A 16998-nucleotide genomic window follows, 5' to 3' on the forward strand; every position below is an offset into this window, starting at 1 on the left:
TTATAAGACCTAGTCATGTTTGAGAACCACTCAGGCTTATACTATATCCTGTATAGTTTATACAGCAACAAAAGATTATTATAAAAGATTATTTAAAAAACTGCCTTATTTTCAAGAATAAACAGAAAACAACCATGCTGCTTTGAGCTGCTGATGCTTTGCTGCTGCTTGGCTAATTCATTTCTACATACTGAATTTATAGCATGCATGGTATCAGTTCATGCCATGGAAAATAATAAATTACACTCTTCCAGTTATCTATGTTATCACTTATGAACAGAAGGAACTTTCATTGTTAAATACTGAATGCTAAGACCTTGGTGTACTTCATTGGCATTATGTATGGTTATATTAAATATTTTATATTTATTCATGAATAATCATGTAGCAATAGGTATATAAGCCAGTATAAGAATGTTAGTGTCACAGAAACTTGGATATCATTTTTAGCCCACTGCAAGAATCTTTGACACACACAATTAGCTGATTTTTGCTTGAAGTTCTGCAATATTCTGGGATTCTGGAAAAGCTATTCTACTTTTGGACTACATTAACATTAAAAAAGAAAAGCACAGGTATTCATATACTGAAGGAGAAGGTGTGGTGACCAATATAGCATCTATTACTCATATGTGGCTATTATAATTACTTGAAATGCAGCTAGTATTGAACTGATATAGATTCTAACTATAAAGTATATACCTGATTAATTTTAAATAATTGATAAACTTCTGTGATGTTTAGACTTCTGAACAATGACTTGTCCCTCAAGTAAGTGTTACTTCTGAGTAAAATTTACTTGTCATTAAAATTGACACAGGCTAGTAACAAGGTCATGAAACTAATTTAAAAACAAAAAAAGAAAAAAAAAACAAAAAAAAAACAAAAAACAAAAAAAGAGTCCATGTATGTGTGTGTATCTATCTGATTTGAAAGACTTAGTATAAAAAACAGGAATATAAAATCACATTTTTATTTTGATCACGTGCTGAAATGATATCTAGGTTAAATAAAATGTATTATTAAAATTAATCACCCTGGTTTTTTTTTTTTACCTTTTTAAATGTGGTAATTAGAAAATTCTCAATTGTACAGGACTCACATTTCATTTTTTCATCAATGCTGCTCTAGAGTACCAATTGGGAAAGCAATTTGTAAACACTGCTATTATAAGAGCAAATTCTGCTATACTAATAACAACAGAAATAACTTTGCATTTATGTGTAGAAATGTAGTTTGAAAGACTATTCATTCCATGATTAATTGTTATCACTTCTGGGTAGTGAAAATATGAGATAAGGGCAAACTTTATTTAACCTTCTAATAGTCTAAAACTTTCTTTTAATGTACAGGAACTACTCTTGAATTAGATACCATCTTGGGGATATATGCTTAAATGATTTTCAACAAGGGTACCAAGACCAGTCAAGGGAAAGAGAATGGTCTCTTCAACAAATGGTGCTGGGAAAACTGGATATCCACAACCAAAAGAATGAATTTATATCCCTCCTCAGACTGTATATAAGAAGTAACTCAAAATGGATCAAAAACTTAAATTTAGGAAATACAACTATTAGAAGAAAATATAGGGGCAAAATCTGTATAACCTTGGATTTGGCCATGGGTTCAAAAAATATACCAAAATTATAAGCAACAACAACAAAAATAATCAAATTGGAAGGTACTGAAATAAAAATTTTGTGTGCCAAAAATTACTATCAAGAGAATGAAAATAATCCACAGTATAGGGAGAAAACAGTTACAAATTATATACTTGATAAGTGTGTATACACACACACACACACACACTCACACACACATATATGCCTGATTTTATATCCAGAATAAAAAACACCTAAAGCTCAACAACAAAAAACTCAATTAGAAAACGAAAAAGGATGTGAATAGATGTTTCTCCAAAGGGGATATATGATTTGCCAATAGATGTATGCAAAGACACTAAACATCATTAGTCATTAGTCATTAGGGAAATGACTTCACATTAAAATCACAATGAAATATCACTTCTCTTTCACTTAGGATGACCACAATAAAACAACGTATTAAAACACATTTTATGTATATATGTTTCACCACAATAAAAATATGTATATCAAATCATCCTGGGAACTGTTTTCTCTTTAGTTATGCATTAGCTTAATAAGTAATAATAAAGATATATACTATGTGTTGGACAGTTTGCTAGGTGTGGATAACATAATAGTGAACAGAAAAATAAAATGAACTTTACTAAGGTGTAAATTTGTAGTGTAACTGAAATGGATGACATCCATAAAGTAATGTTTGAAGACTTTCAGGCTTTGTATCATCCTTAACAAGTCTTTCCTTTTGTAAAGTTTGAAACAGATATTCCATAATTTAAAATACTCTCCATAAACAACAAATAAATATACCAATGACACTACACATAACTATCTCCACTGGCTGAATGGAATGCTTCAAAAAGAGAGGAAATACTGGACATGATGCTTATCCTAAAGGGAATTCCAACGAAATGGATAAAGACAATCATGCCTGTATCACATGTAAGAGCATCCAATTAAAACATGTAAACAAGTACCTATATTTACTATTTAAATATATGTACTTGCAAATGCTAAGGGGAATGATGGAGTGATTGGAACCATATAATCATAAATGAAAAAAAGCTACATGAAAGAGAAGAGTTGGGAAACAATTGGGACAATATGAGGTAATAATAATAATTCTGTATGTTGACAATGGTGGTGGTTACATCAATATAAGGAATGGAATCGCTTTGATATATATAAACACAAATGAATGCATGTAATAGTGAAATAATGAAAGCTGAATAATGCTATGGGAAAGGCACATGGAACTCTATATACTATTTTTGCAACTTATTGGGAGTCTAATTATTTAAACAATAAAAGAAAAAGAGGACACCAAAAATTACTTACTTGTCATAGTCTTTAAAAGTATGTTTAAATATACATAAGACAAAAGTAAAAAAAAAAAAAAACAGAACAACACAAAAAAGCAAGAGAATGCATAATAGTGGTAGGGCTGTGAAATGCATACACATTGTTTTCATTATATTTCAAAGTTGTGGTAATATGCCTGAAGAATTTATATAATGTAAACATAAAAAAATAGACATGGGGGGAAAACAAATACACCAGAAAAACAAACATGCTAAAATAAGGAAATGGGTGGATATTGTGGCAAAGTATGAGAAAGAGTTTTGGGTTAGGGAGGGTGGATTAGGGAGGGTTTTGGGTTAGTGACCCAGGGAAATTGTTTTACCTCAGAATATGCTACATTCTCTCTCCTCTCCTACAGAAATTATAGCTCTTAAGGATTATTCTACAGGTGGCCAAGGCTAACTGATTTCTTTGTGTCCTGATTATAGTAAAATTATAAGAATTCACACATGGGAAAAGGACTATTGTTTCTCTTATATTTTACCATTTACATACAGATGACCTCAGAATTTCTGTTCATTATTTTTCTTCTGTTTACAATTTGGGTTGGATATGAATTAATATACAAGGATGAAACTGTTAGATCATGTATAAGTATCACATATAAGTAGCTTAGAAAATATTTTATAACAAAAAAGTGATTGACTCAAAATTTATTATACCTCTTAACTCCTCTAGGAGTTAAAATAAAAGAAATCAATAATGAAAGACCACATGGAAATAATCAAAAGTAATTTGAATTGTATGTTCTCTGATTAAATTTTCATTGAGGGATGCCATAGTTGGGTAAATAACAGATAGTTGAGTCTTCCCTCCTGTTGCAATTATGCAGTAGATAATACATATAATACAAGATACATATAATGGAAATTTTTTGATTATTTCATACTTATGTGGTCTTTTTCCTTCAAAATGTCTATGTTTTTACTGTATAGGCTTCTCCATACTCTAATAATTTTAATTCTCTAATAATTTTATTATAACCTAAGCTGACAGTAATCTTTATGCGTAACTATATTTTCAATTTCCTACTAAACTTTTATTTATGTTTTAGACATATTACAAACTTTATGGCATGAAAGATGACATACTCATGACAATTCTAAAAACTTTAAATGCCTAATTTTTCCCCTTTAACTTTGAGATGATGGTATACCACAGATAAAAGTTGGGATCAGGTATTGTCCAGAGGACATGGCAGGGATTTATTAGATATTCAGGAGTGAAACATGGCTTTCTTCCTTCTATAGAGGTAGAACAAACAAGAGGTAGAAAGCAAACAGCAGGAACTATCCAGTACTAATTACAAGTTAGAAATTTATTATCAACCTCTATTCTATGCTAGTAACATACTATAATATTTTATATTAGAAAAGACCCTTGAGGAAATATTGTTTCATATACTGCCTGGAAATGAATTAACTTCCCACAACAGAAATTAAACCCCGATAAACACATGGTTACTTAATTTCTGATGTGCCTGAAATGAGTCTGGACAACTGTTCTAAGCATGTCACAGGTCTCTCTGTGGACCTTTGTCTCTCTCTGGACAACTGTTCTAAGCAGGTCACAGGTTTCTCTCTGGACCTTTGTCTCTCTCTGGACCTGAATCTCCTGCCTTGCTTATGCTGTGTAGAAAGTCCATTAGCTGCAGTGGGTCGATCTTTAGTCATCTCAATAAAGCTACCCACAAAAGTCTTATTGTCAGTTCATAGGACTAATTTTTTGAACCATATGTAGTATTTGATTATATTCAACTTATAAAATATCATGTCACAATTTTTTATTTGTGATTGATTTCAAATTCAGCTATATAGCAGGAAAGTTTCACAGGTAATACCAGACTCCTTTTAGAAATGGAAGAATATTATCAATAAATCTTAAGTAACCATTACAACACTAACATAAAAGAGCAGTCATTATATAAATGTGAAATAATTTCATCAGAGAACTGGATTTCATATTTCCCATGATGCTTTTATAAAATCTAGTTCATCCCTAATTTTCTTACATTTATAATCTTATTATACACATCCAAAATTTTTTCAGCACTGGGTACTCATTAGCGAATATGCTAGGTCTCCATATTTATCTCATCTAGGTTTTCTTAACTTCCCTCTTCAGTTTATTGTAGTTAGAAGAAAAGTATGCCTTTTACTTTGTACCATCTGAATAAACTGTATCAAATTGGGAGAAAAAAATGAAAAATTCAGAGTTCAAAGGCCAAATCACTTGAAAAAGGAAGACTATTCTTCAGTTGTGGTTCTTTTGTGAGTGCTATGTTTAGAAATCCTGGGTCAGAGCCTTGATCACATCAGTGAAGTCAGCAAAGTCCTTTTTATTTAAGTATTTGAAGTATTTAGAAAAAAATAAAGGCAAACAAACCACAAATTAATTCATATTAGTTACTTCATACACAAATCCTAAAGACACTTTCAAGACTGACTTCAATTTTATGTTACTTATACATTTTAAGGTTTCTAATGAGAATAAAAGTGATTTATTTGCTTAATCAGTAGTTCAAGTCAGAAAATACTTGAATATTGAGAGGCATTATTTTTTACATAAAAGTTTCTCAATTTAAAAAACATTTTCTATTGACAGATAAGAGACAGAAAAATCCAAGTGACATCTGCTAAGCTTTACTTAGGAAAACTTAAAGAAATCCTACGGGATAACATCACTCAATTTTTCCTGGAGTACCTCCGATGGAGATTTCCTAAAAAAAAAAAAAAAAAAAATCTGGAAATAATTAGAAACTATTATAGTACCTAAAAAAGTTTACTTGGAAACTAAATCTGCTATTCATCAAAGAACATAATACACTCAGAATAATGATGGAAAAATAAGGTACACATATAGAATAACATAAAGTACCTCAACCAAATCTGATGTAAAACATAAAAAAAAAGGTTGACAGAAGACAGTATTAGACCTGTGAAACTACTGAAAAACTCTGTAGGAAACACTGCACTTAACTGAATAAGCAATGATTTTGTTAAAATAATATATATTATTTTACTTATTTTATTTCAGTTCATTTTACTTCCAAATGACAAGAAACCATTATTTTAAAAAGATACTACTAAGTGCAACTTTAATACAAATTGAAAGGGAAGAAGAATTAATAGTTAATTCTTAAAACTTACTCCTATGTCATAACATCCGCATGGAAAAGAAAAGTATCCAAAATACAGTAAAAAATATTTTGGGTATTTCTGGAGCAATAAATGCTATATAATGATAATGCTAATAGCTTCTTAAAACTTAAAATATGTTCTCTACAGAGACCTAAAATTCCACTGGGGGGTAGACTGGATGGCATATCCCTTGGAGTTTAAAAGGCTGTCCATATGAACTGAATTATCCTTGACAAGTACCTTCAGACACTTGTAATATGATCTCTCATGTAAATTTAGACCATATTTTGCACACAAACCAGTGGCAATACTAAGTTTATTCAGGAGCTCAATAAGAAGGGAAGAAGAAACTAATATCCTTAATAATAGTTGTTAACATGATATTTCCGAAATGAAAAGCATAAAAATAAAAGCATCTAATGTTTTGTAGCAAATGAAAGAAAAACAAATACTGAGAGAAATGTTGCATTTTTTCTTTTTTCAACCCTTTGCTACCTACTCTCTCCAAACAAAGTTTTATCCTTCAATAGTTTATCTAAATTTGGAAAAAGAAAACAACCCTTTTTAAGCAAATAAATAAACTGGAAAATTCCATTTGCTTTGGAATTTTAATAAGATAATATAGTCAAAATGCTATAATAAATCATAACAGCATAGAGCTATAAATATTTACAAAAAGCTGACTATAAAATAAAACAAAAGGACATATCAGAAGTCTGTAGCTTTAAAGACTCCTCAGGTTTGCCTTCCACCTTGGCACAGACAGCCCTACAAACTTTGCCAATTCAACAGGGATCAGCTCCATTGTCCAAGAGATGCATTAAGGCCTGTAGAAGAGAACCCAACTTTGGAGAGTGCTAGCTAGGCCAAGCAAAACTCCATAGCATCATTAACTATATTTTTCTTTATCAGAAGTCAGCTACTGCTACAGTTGTCCGCTAATGGATGAAAATAGGATATAGAGTATCTTTGATTTGAGCAGTAGAGAAAATGATAGATTATTTTAAGAAATTTTAAATGCATGTGTAGTTTTTGTGGGTCTTAAAACCAAGATTTTATACATCTGTGGAATAAATAATGATCATCAAAGATGGCTTTATAAGCTAATTTCACAGCAGAATAATAAACTCCTCTCACCTGAATTGTATTAAAGGAAGATTATTGCTCCTTTGTTTCTTTAAAAGTATTTTGTGGAAAGCAACACTTCCGTTTACAAAATAGCAAAACAACTGTAACTATTTTTTACAGACATACATTTTGCAGCCACTTAAATGAGGTATATTTAATCAATTAACCACTTGAAATATTTAAATACACTCTAAATTATTTAAGAAATTCAACTTAAAAATCAAACTGAGAGACATGTTTATAATATTGCTTTGCTGAAACACTGAAAGAAAGTGCACTGCACAGAGTGCTTAAATTTCTCACTCTTCCTTTCAATCAATATCTGAGGCAAAGTTTCATCTCTAGGGCCCTTAATGGCAGGAATTCCTGGAGCCAGCAAATGAGTAATGTTAAACCTATGATTAGATGATGAGGCCATCAAAGACACTAGACCCTAATGCTACATTCTTCTTTATATCTCTGAACTGCAGTAAAACCCTGAGCTAAAGAAGAAGGAATTTTAAGCTACGTTTTTTTTCCACAAAAGCATTTTTTTTTTTAAATTAATGTGCGTTATCAAGAACTTAAAAGGTCCGAACAGCTCCCTCAGAATGTCTCTTGAACTCAGGACTCTGGCATTAGGTAACAATTTTCAAATGCTCTGCAGATGAACCCCTGCTAGAAATGCTGTTTTCTTTAACTTCTTCTTTATTACTGGCTGAAAAAGAAGGAAATGGGCCTAATGGATTCCCTATGAATATATTCTTGAAGAAAGTAAACCTGAAGACTGGAACTCAATAGGTAAGTTTTGGTTGTTTTATGTTTGCTAATCTATTGAAGAATCACTTGAAGCAATATTGTTGTTTATTTGTAAGTTAGCTGTGGCTTTGGGCAGACCTCAAGGTCAGTAACTAGGAACAGTTTACATGTATTTTTATTTCTATTGAGGAAACTAGGGATAAAAGTAACAGCTACCTATTACAAACATACATAACCTGTTTTTCTTGTTCTCACATTACAAAATATTTAATACTTATATGAAAATCAGGATCACTAGGGTTTCTTGACAGAGCTGGTAAGAAGAAGGATCACTGGATCCCTAATTTTAGTTATAAGAAAAGTGTATTAAATGTATTTTTAGTTTACTGTAACTGCTAAAAAGAACACCCAACAAATACAAATTCTATTTTTAAATCTGATTATTAAATAGCATAAGTAGATTTTTAGAATTTACACTGAAATATATGAATTACATAAAAAAAGAAAGCAACAAGGTATTATATCAAAGATCACACTCACTAATGAGCTATATTTTAGACTCAGGCTATTGAATAAAAAAAGACTTTGTTTTCATTATCTCTAATAGAAGAAAACATGTAACAATAAATGTCAAAATTATAAATTCCACTGTACCATTTTTAAAAGGTGGAATGTAAAGAAGAGTATCAAAATATCTATAACAGATTATATATATGTGTGTGTGTGTGTATATATATATATATATATATGCAGATAGAGGACAACAGAAGGATAGGAAGGTGGGCAAGAATAAGATAGCTAAAGAGAGCAGAAGAAGGGAGAGGGAGATTGAATCAATATTTACATGTTATGATCATCTACATAAAAATACATTTTAATATAGGTTATTTTTTCATCTATGCAGTAAGAAATGGGAAGTTTTAAAAAAATATAAACATATACATTTATATGCACATATGCATTCTACTGCTAATGAAATTTAAAAAACCTCATGGATTTTAACGTAATCTAGTGAAAGAGATTTCCTACCTGAGAACAAAGCAGCATAACAAGCTCAACCACAGATGTGCTGGATTTCATACAAACAAGGCCTGCAACAAAGAAAGGTTGAACAAAATGAAATTACAATGGTAGAAATCATCATTCCAAGTTAATTTCTTAAGTAATTTTAACTTGCAAAAACTTTCTTTAAAACAGAACTAAAGTAAAACAAATGGCAATATTCACTAAAATATTCTTAGGGCATTAATTTTAAAATATTCAGATATTCAAGAAGATGTAAAACATACTAAAAATTGACTTCATGTTTGGATTATTTATTTGGTCAAGGCATTTCTTATATTTATACAAGGTGGTTAAGGGTAGTTATCAAAATTGGTGAGCTTGTTAGAGCTACTTTTATTCCAATGACATTTGCTGTGTGATTGTCTCCTGGAGCAAAGTACAATAATCAGTGAAGATCCACCTAAACTTTCTTCTAAAAGATAAAATTAAAATAATTTACAAATAGATAACTCCCCATAGACTGTCAGTTGTTAAATGTTTTTAAAATATTAAAAAATGAATTTCACAAACAAAATATTAAATGATGTTTATAAAATCTTCTACGGTTCTGTTTCCAATGTCTCTGAACAGATATCAGAAGGGTAAAGAATGAACTGTTATAATTTGTACATAATAATGGCTACTACTCATTGATCACTTACTGTGTGCTAGGCACTGTGCTGATTGCTTTATATTCATAGTTTCATTTAATTCTTATTTCTATTCTGTTACATACTATTATTATATCCATACTAAAGTTAAGAAAATATTCTTCCCATAAACAGTTTAAACATTAATTATTCATCAAGACTTTTCCCAATTGAAAGGATGGCTCCTGAATAACATATAATAAGAAAGCAGATCATGATTGGTGTTTTGGGTTTTTTTTTAAGTGCCAACAATGGAGGAAGATGTAACTAAGGATTAGGAGCAATCCTGGGTTCAAAGTATGTAATCATAACAGTTACTAAATGTAAAAAAAAAGTTTTAATTTTTTTTCACTTTAAAAAAATAATGTTTGCTTTTTCTTTTTAATGAGGATAAAAGTAATCAGTAAAAGCACTGGAAAGCAAGAAATGCCATGGTCTTACATTAGTTGTTGCTAAATGGAACGTTGAAGTGAAACCAGTTTTTTCTTCTTAAAGTGATTTCAATAAATAGTCTCAAATGCCTTCCAGGCTCTAGCATGTATATTTATTGTAGGTAGTGAATAAATAGCCTTTTGTGCCTACTCTGCTAACAGCCCTATCCTTATTGTACACATGACAGAAAAAGCTGTAAAAAGGCACTAGCATTCCATCCTATCAGATCTTTGGGGAGACAGTTAGCTAATGAAATAAGAGGCAGATGTGAAAAGCTCATTTAAGAGACAATTGCTGTAATTGATCAGCAATTCTCATGCTCAGGAGCTAGAGAGTCAAAAAGATTAATGGGACATTTATCACCTGTTGGCTACTCAACTATTTCAAATTCTGAAAAACTAAGTAAAAGGCCAAAGGACTATGCATAGCAAAAGAATCATAATTATGATATGTACTCCATATCAATTTACATTTGACTGTAGGCTATATAAAGAATAATTATTTAAAGAATTATTCATGTATTTATTTTGTGTATAGAATTTTTTAATACAGGGATCCCTGGGTGGCGCAGCAGTTTGGGGCCTGCCTTTGGCCCAGGGCGCGATCCTGGAGACCCAGGATCGAATCCCACGTCGGGCTCCCGGTACATGGAGCCCGCTTCTCCCTCTGCCTGTCTCTGCCTCTCTCTCTCTCTCTCTGTGTGACTATCATAAATAAATTTTAAAAAAAAATTTTAAAAAATAATTTTTTAATACATAAAACTTGAAGTAAAAATTAGGAAAAGCATGCATTTGTATTAATTTCTCACAGACTGATTTTTTAAATGAACTTCTAAAAATTCCTATGTAACAAGAATGTTTATCCTTTTTCACAAATTCTATCATAAGGGAAATACAAACAAATGTTCCCTCAATGCTTTGTTCAAAGGACATGACAACAAATTGACAGCATAGCAAAACTGCCATTTGCAAGCAATATGGCCATTGTGATTTCAACTCCATAGATCCACACCCCTTTACTACTGCGTCTTTTCTAGTTAGTTTTGAACAGAATGAACTAATGGATTCCCCTTAAAAGGATAAAAAAATCTAACCTTGACAATGAGAACACAAGCAGAGGCAATTCTGTAAGACTTATCAACCTTCAAATATTACACAATCACTTTGGTTGGAAGTACTCCTAGGTGTCAACATAAGTATTACTAAAACAAATAGGCAAATTCCAATGTTTTTTAATTAGAGATACTAAAAATAAAGCAATGTCTAATGATACTATCCTTGCACACTTTCTAAATAAAGAAGTACCCATATCTGAAAGTTTAAGATGTAAGAATAAACATTCTGTATTAACTTTAATCATAAGTTCAAGAAAGCCGCATTTATCTAGTAATGCTATAAATAATGCAGGCTGTATAAGCATAAGACAAATATTCTATAAGTGTGTATTTCAAATACATTGATTTTATGCTTTTTGTATATGGCAAGAAATTCATAATCAAACCAACTCATTTGGTATCTACTCATATGAACAAAGTATTGTGTTAGTACTGAGGAGTTTATAGTAATGCATAAGACATTATCTACACTTTCCCATGTACTCAATGTTTTAATTTAAATTTAAGGTTAGCTAACATTTACCTGGAGCTTTATCATTTACAGATCATTTTTATAGATGCCCTCTCATTTGATTCTCTTTTAACTCTTTATTATTGCCTCATATGATAGATAAAACATGAAGATTCAATGACTATTATCATTGGTAGAACTGGAACCCGAATTCAAGTCACTTAATTTGAAAATCCATTTGATGTTTGCTGCAGAGCTATTTAAATAATTAAACATGAATAGGACAGCAATACATCACTGTGAGAAAGGTCATAATAGTTAAGTCCAAGTGGGGTGATTTTGACAGTTTTCTTGGAAGAAGGCAGCATGTGTTGGTCAGACATGGGGAAAAAAGCACTATCTTTAGCAAAGCAGAGGAAGAAGGGAACAAAAAAATCTGGTAAATCCCCCTTTATTGTTTGGGGGATGATGAGTAGAGTATAGGAGGTGTCAGAACGTAAGGCTTAGGACTACAGTAAAATTCAAAGATAAAGATAGAAAGCAGTAAAATTATACATGTTTTTAAAAAAGGAAGAATTCAGTGCAAGTTATAAAATGGAGGAAATGACACTAAAACTAAGTTACCAGTATAAAATCAACTTCTGGAGTGAATACAATAAATACATGAGCAAAGGAGGCTTGTATGTAAAGGAGGTATTCGACAGTGAAGAAAGCTATCTAGTAAGAGCTTTTGAATATATTGTGAACTACACTGTTGAAAGATAAGGTCAGCTTACTGAGTGGCTAACATACAAGCACTTGAGATGATTAATTAGATGGACAAATTTGAGGTGGTCCAGATGCAGGAAGCAAAGGATGAACAGAACTCAGTAAACCATCATCCAAAACACTGGCAGTTCTTTTGGGTTCCCCGCTCCTAGGTGTAAGAAGTCAGTTTTATTTTCAGAACTACGCTTCCTCACCATAAACAACAAAACAGAACACCACCAAACCCCACTAAAATATAAGATGAAAGTGAAGTTAGAAGTTTGACCTTTGGGACAAAGCTTCTTTCTTTAACACAAGGAATACTGCAAGCAAGGTACAGTGATGCTGTTTTACTACAGAGCTGTTAGACTCTTCTGAGTCAATCTGAGAGTCTGACTTTATGTATCTGTTGAATTAATTAAAGTTGAAAGAGCCCTTAAGCTTTAAAATAATGTACAGCAATTCCATCTTTAGCAGGATGTTTGTCACAGTAAGAGGAAAAGGGTATGAAGCCTTACAGAAAGGGCAAGAAATCACATGCATTAAGGGCAGCTGAGTGGCTCAGCTGGTTAAGTGGCCGCCTTTTGGTTTTGGCTCTGGTCATGATCTGTGTCCTTGGATTAAGTCCCTCTTTGGGCTCCATGCTCAGCAGTGAGTCTGCTTGAAGATTCTTTCCCTTTGCCTTACTCCCTGCTCATGTACTCTCTCTCCAATCAATCAATCTTAAAAAAAAAAAAAAAAAAAGAATAGAAATCACAGCCATAGGTGGGGTTCATCTTTTAAGCAGTGTCAGAGTTTTCTTTCAGCAAGGTTTCTCTTCTAAAAGAGGAGATATATAGACATCTATGACGAGGGCAGGGCTCTGAGTATATACTCAATAGATTCCAACTAAATGAATAAATCTAGAGAACACCATTCACTGGGTAACTGCTACATTTGATGGAAAAAAATAAGATTTTGAGAAAAAAGTATTTTTGCGGAACAAGAGCCCAATTCATTAAAAAAACATTTATTGAGTGTAATATCTAATGTGCTAAATATCATTTCAGGTACTAAGCATAAAAAGGGGAAAGTGGCACAGATTTTGTAAACAAACAATCATGACATAGAATCCTAGGAGATACAAGGAGAGTATCAAGTGTTAGAAGTGCAGCTAGGTAGTGAGAAACTCTGCTAAGAATTCTTAGAGTATGTGATACCTGAGTTGGATGATGTTGAACTTCTCTGGGCAAAAAGAAAGAAGGGAAGGTCATCTGAGGCTACAGGAATATCAGAGGTATAAAGAAACATGAAATAGCTAGTAAAACAGAGTTGGACAATTATGTAGGGTTGTGCAGAGGACAAAATGCAATGAGTGCAAATGAAAACAGAGAGGGAGACAGGAAGCAGTGCCATATATGGTGTGGACTCCTTGTGGCAACAAGCGACAGACAGAATCCCATCAATTTTGGAAAGATCCTTTTTCTGACAGTGCATAGGAAGAAATCCGGAACTGCAGGGTCTAGTCAAGATAATGAAAGCCTGAGCTGAAGGCAGTGGCAATGCAAAGGCAGATTTGAAAAACATTTTGGAATGAGACAATACAGTATTTAGACGATGGAATATCAGGTTAAAGGGTAGGGTGAAGGAGCAATGGAAGTGTCCATGATGATACCTTTACCAGAGCTAGAGAAAATAAACGATGATGTAGGTATGTGGAGAGAAAGTGCTTTCATTCTGGACAAAATTAGGAATATAGACAAAAAAAAATAATGTTGAGCTTTAGGAGTGTTTGTTTTTGAGGAGTGTTTGTTTTTTAAGGTATATATGCTGTAACTCTGACAAACTGGATATAAATAAGTCTGGCAAATAGTACGGTGCTAAAGAAAATATAATTGTGTAGTTTTTATAACAGTCCCATTAGTAGACTACCAGTATTGACCCTACAAGTACTTTTAAGAGCTAGTTTTTCTGGGCAGCCCTGGTGGCGCAGTGGTTTAGCACCGCCTGCAGCCCAGGGCGTGATCCTAGAGACCTGAGATGGAGTCCCACGTCAGGCTCTCTGTATGGTGCCTGCTTCTCCCTCTGCCTGTGTCTCTGCCTCTCTCTCTCTCTGTCTCTATGAATAAATAAGTAAAATATTTAATAAAAAAAGATCTAGTTTTTCTATTTCTCCTCACAATAAAATATACAAGTTAGTTTTCCATCAAATACACAGGACTATTCTGGTAATTTGAATTTTAAAAATCAAGTCAGTCTTCCCAGGACTGACTTTTTAAATAACTTTCTAATGATTTTAACTTTCTTAAATTCCAAAATTAGTAGAGATTGAGTGGCAATGAAATAGCTTCATCTCAGTAATAAATGTTAGAACTATAGACTTTGAAAGGAATTGTACAAGCTCACTATGCTTCTTCACTTGCTTTAATGTCAGTGGTGTACAGTTGGTAATTTCTTCAAAACTCTCTGTTCTATGTAGTTTTTGCATTGTGTTATAAAGCATTCTAAAATACAGTGTATAACCATAAAGTGTCTTCTATGACCTCTGCAGTACTTACACATCTCTATCAGCATAATAGCAATTTCCTTTGTTTTACATCAGCCTTTTACTTTTTTATCTGCAATATACAATTTATTTCCCTATGTCATCACTGTGTATGGTCCAGTAAGTAAAAGACCACTTTCAGTTTTACCATTTAAGTCATCTTAACTTAGGTCAAAACTTAAGAATTAGTAAACCAAGTAATTTGTGTGGCTTTCTAAATTAAAACCAAAAAACCAAAACCAAACAAAAAAATCACTATTAAATATCCTTTGAAACAGCAATAATGGATTGATATTAATTACTATTGCTATAACTAATATTAATATGTGCACAGGTAATACTACTGTCACATTTCAAGATTTGCCTACATGTTCATTCAAAGATTTTAATTTAAAACTGCATTACAATGTAAACAATTATAGTATTACCTTATAGAAACTAAAATAACATTAAGCTAATTTTCTAAGAAGAAGCCTTTTTAGGTATTATTAAACCACTACAGTTTATTTTTATATTTAGATTATAAATTTTAAGTGAAAAAAAAAACCCTCAAAATAGTCTAAAGAAAGAATTCATTCATTCACTGACTTATTTTAGTTCATTAAAAACTAGGTGATCACCAACTTACGGCATTCTTAATGTCTTTATAATTAAGGAACAAAACTGAAGTCTCTGGGTATAGCACATATATGTATATTGAAGGGGTAAGAAAACTTTTGTAAAAGGCACAGACAGTATTTTAGGCTTTGATGGCACCATAAGTTTCTGCCACAACTACTCAACTCTGTCACTGTAGTGCAAAAGCAGCCACACAACACATAAAATAAATGAACCTGGCTGTCTTCCAAAAAAAAACCTATTCTTTGCAAGGTATGTGGGGTACATGTGCATGTGTGTATGCCTGGGTATAAGAAAAAGAGAGAACATGTATATATATGCACATATACTCACATACGCATCTACAGATTTTTAAAACTGCAGAGGAAATTATTTCTAAAATATACCTATGATGCTTTATAATTTCAAATCCAAAGAGTTCTGAATAAAAGCTTTCTTGTAAGATTGTCACAAATTCAATTATCAGCAATATTTCACCTACATAATATGATGTTCTTTTAAATCTTTATGCCACTTAGTGTAAATAGCCCTATGTATTACTACAGACATGTTAAATGTGTCTGATTAACAAACACCCCATATTCCTCCAAAGATATTATGAAATAACATATAGGTACCTATTATCTTTCTTAAATCCCAAAGTATCTACATCTAGCTCTAAGGTTTTGAATAAGGCATTTTAGGCATTTCTTAAAAATTTAAAAATGTGACAGCTTTATAAAAGTGAGAAATCAGTGGTACTCTCACACAAAATATTTTGAAAGATTCATAAATAAATTAATATTAATAATAATTTAAAAGCAATTTGATATTGGATCTTTCCCAATGGAAATTCCATATTTTCAGAAGAACAAAAAATCTATTTCCATATGGGAATGGTTGGCTAAGGGCTTTTAAACAGGAAATCTAGAATATGTAGATCACTCAGCAATAAAATTAATTGTAATCATAGTTACACAATACCTAAATAATCATTTTGACTGATTTATTTTTTAAAAAAGCTCTACTTTTTGTTGTTAGTGTGTTGATGTAGCCTAGGAGTCTTATAGACTGTGGATATTTCTTTTTTTATAGTTTTGTTTCTGCTTAGAATATTTGCATAACGATAGGGCTGAAGTTTCTAAAACTCATAGATAATTCTTTCACATGATAGATTATAATAAAAAAAGAATCTATAGTGATGTTTAATACAGTGATATTTACTAGTGACCTGATTATAATATGAGCCAAACTGAAGAGAATATTCTAATGGTACCAATAACACCTATTAAATATAAAACACTGCCACAAATTTACTCTTTTGTTACTTATGCTTAGAAACTGTCATTTTGTGCTAGCCCATCAAAAACATCATATCAGGGGAAATATCCTGGCAAATTCCTAATGTCCAATGTCATTCTTTTCTTGTCCATGAGACTTTAAACCTTTGTTTGCATGTTCCATTTA

The 16998-nt window shown here is 31.8% G+C and overlaps 1 protein-coding gene across 11 annotated transcripts in view; it reads right to left on the reverse strand.

Annotated features, from left to right (window-relative positions):
- Positions 1-16998, reverse strand: part of NBEA (neurobeachin) — a 674158-nt gene that overhangs the window by 352532 nt on the left and 304628 nt on the right. For all 11 annotated transcript variants that reach the window (XM_049101416.1, XM_049101413.1, XM_049101412.1 and 8 more), the window contains one exon: positions 9002-9063. In XM_049101416.1, the coding sequence (XP_048957373.1) occupies positions 9002-9063 (62 nt within the window). The remainder of the gene's footprint in view (positions 1-9001; positions 9064-16998) is intronic.

This window comes from Canis lupus, chromosome 25 (assembly GCF_003254725.2).
Source record: "Canis lupus dingo isolate Sandy chromosome 25, ASM325472v2, whole genome shotgun sequence".
Classification (NCBI taxonomy): Eukaryota; Metazoa; Chordata; class Mammalia; order Carnivora; family Canidae; genus Canis; species Canis lupus.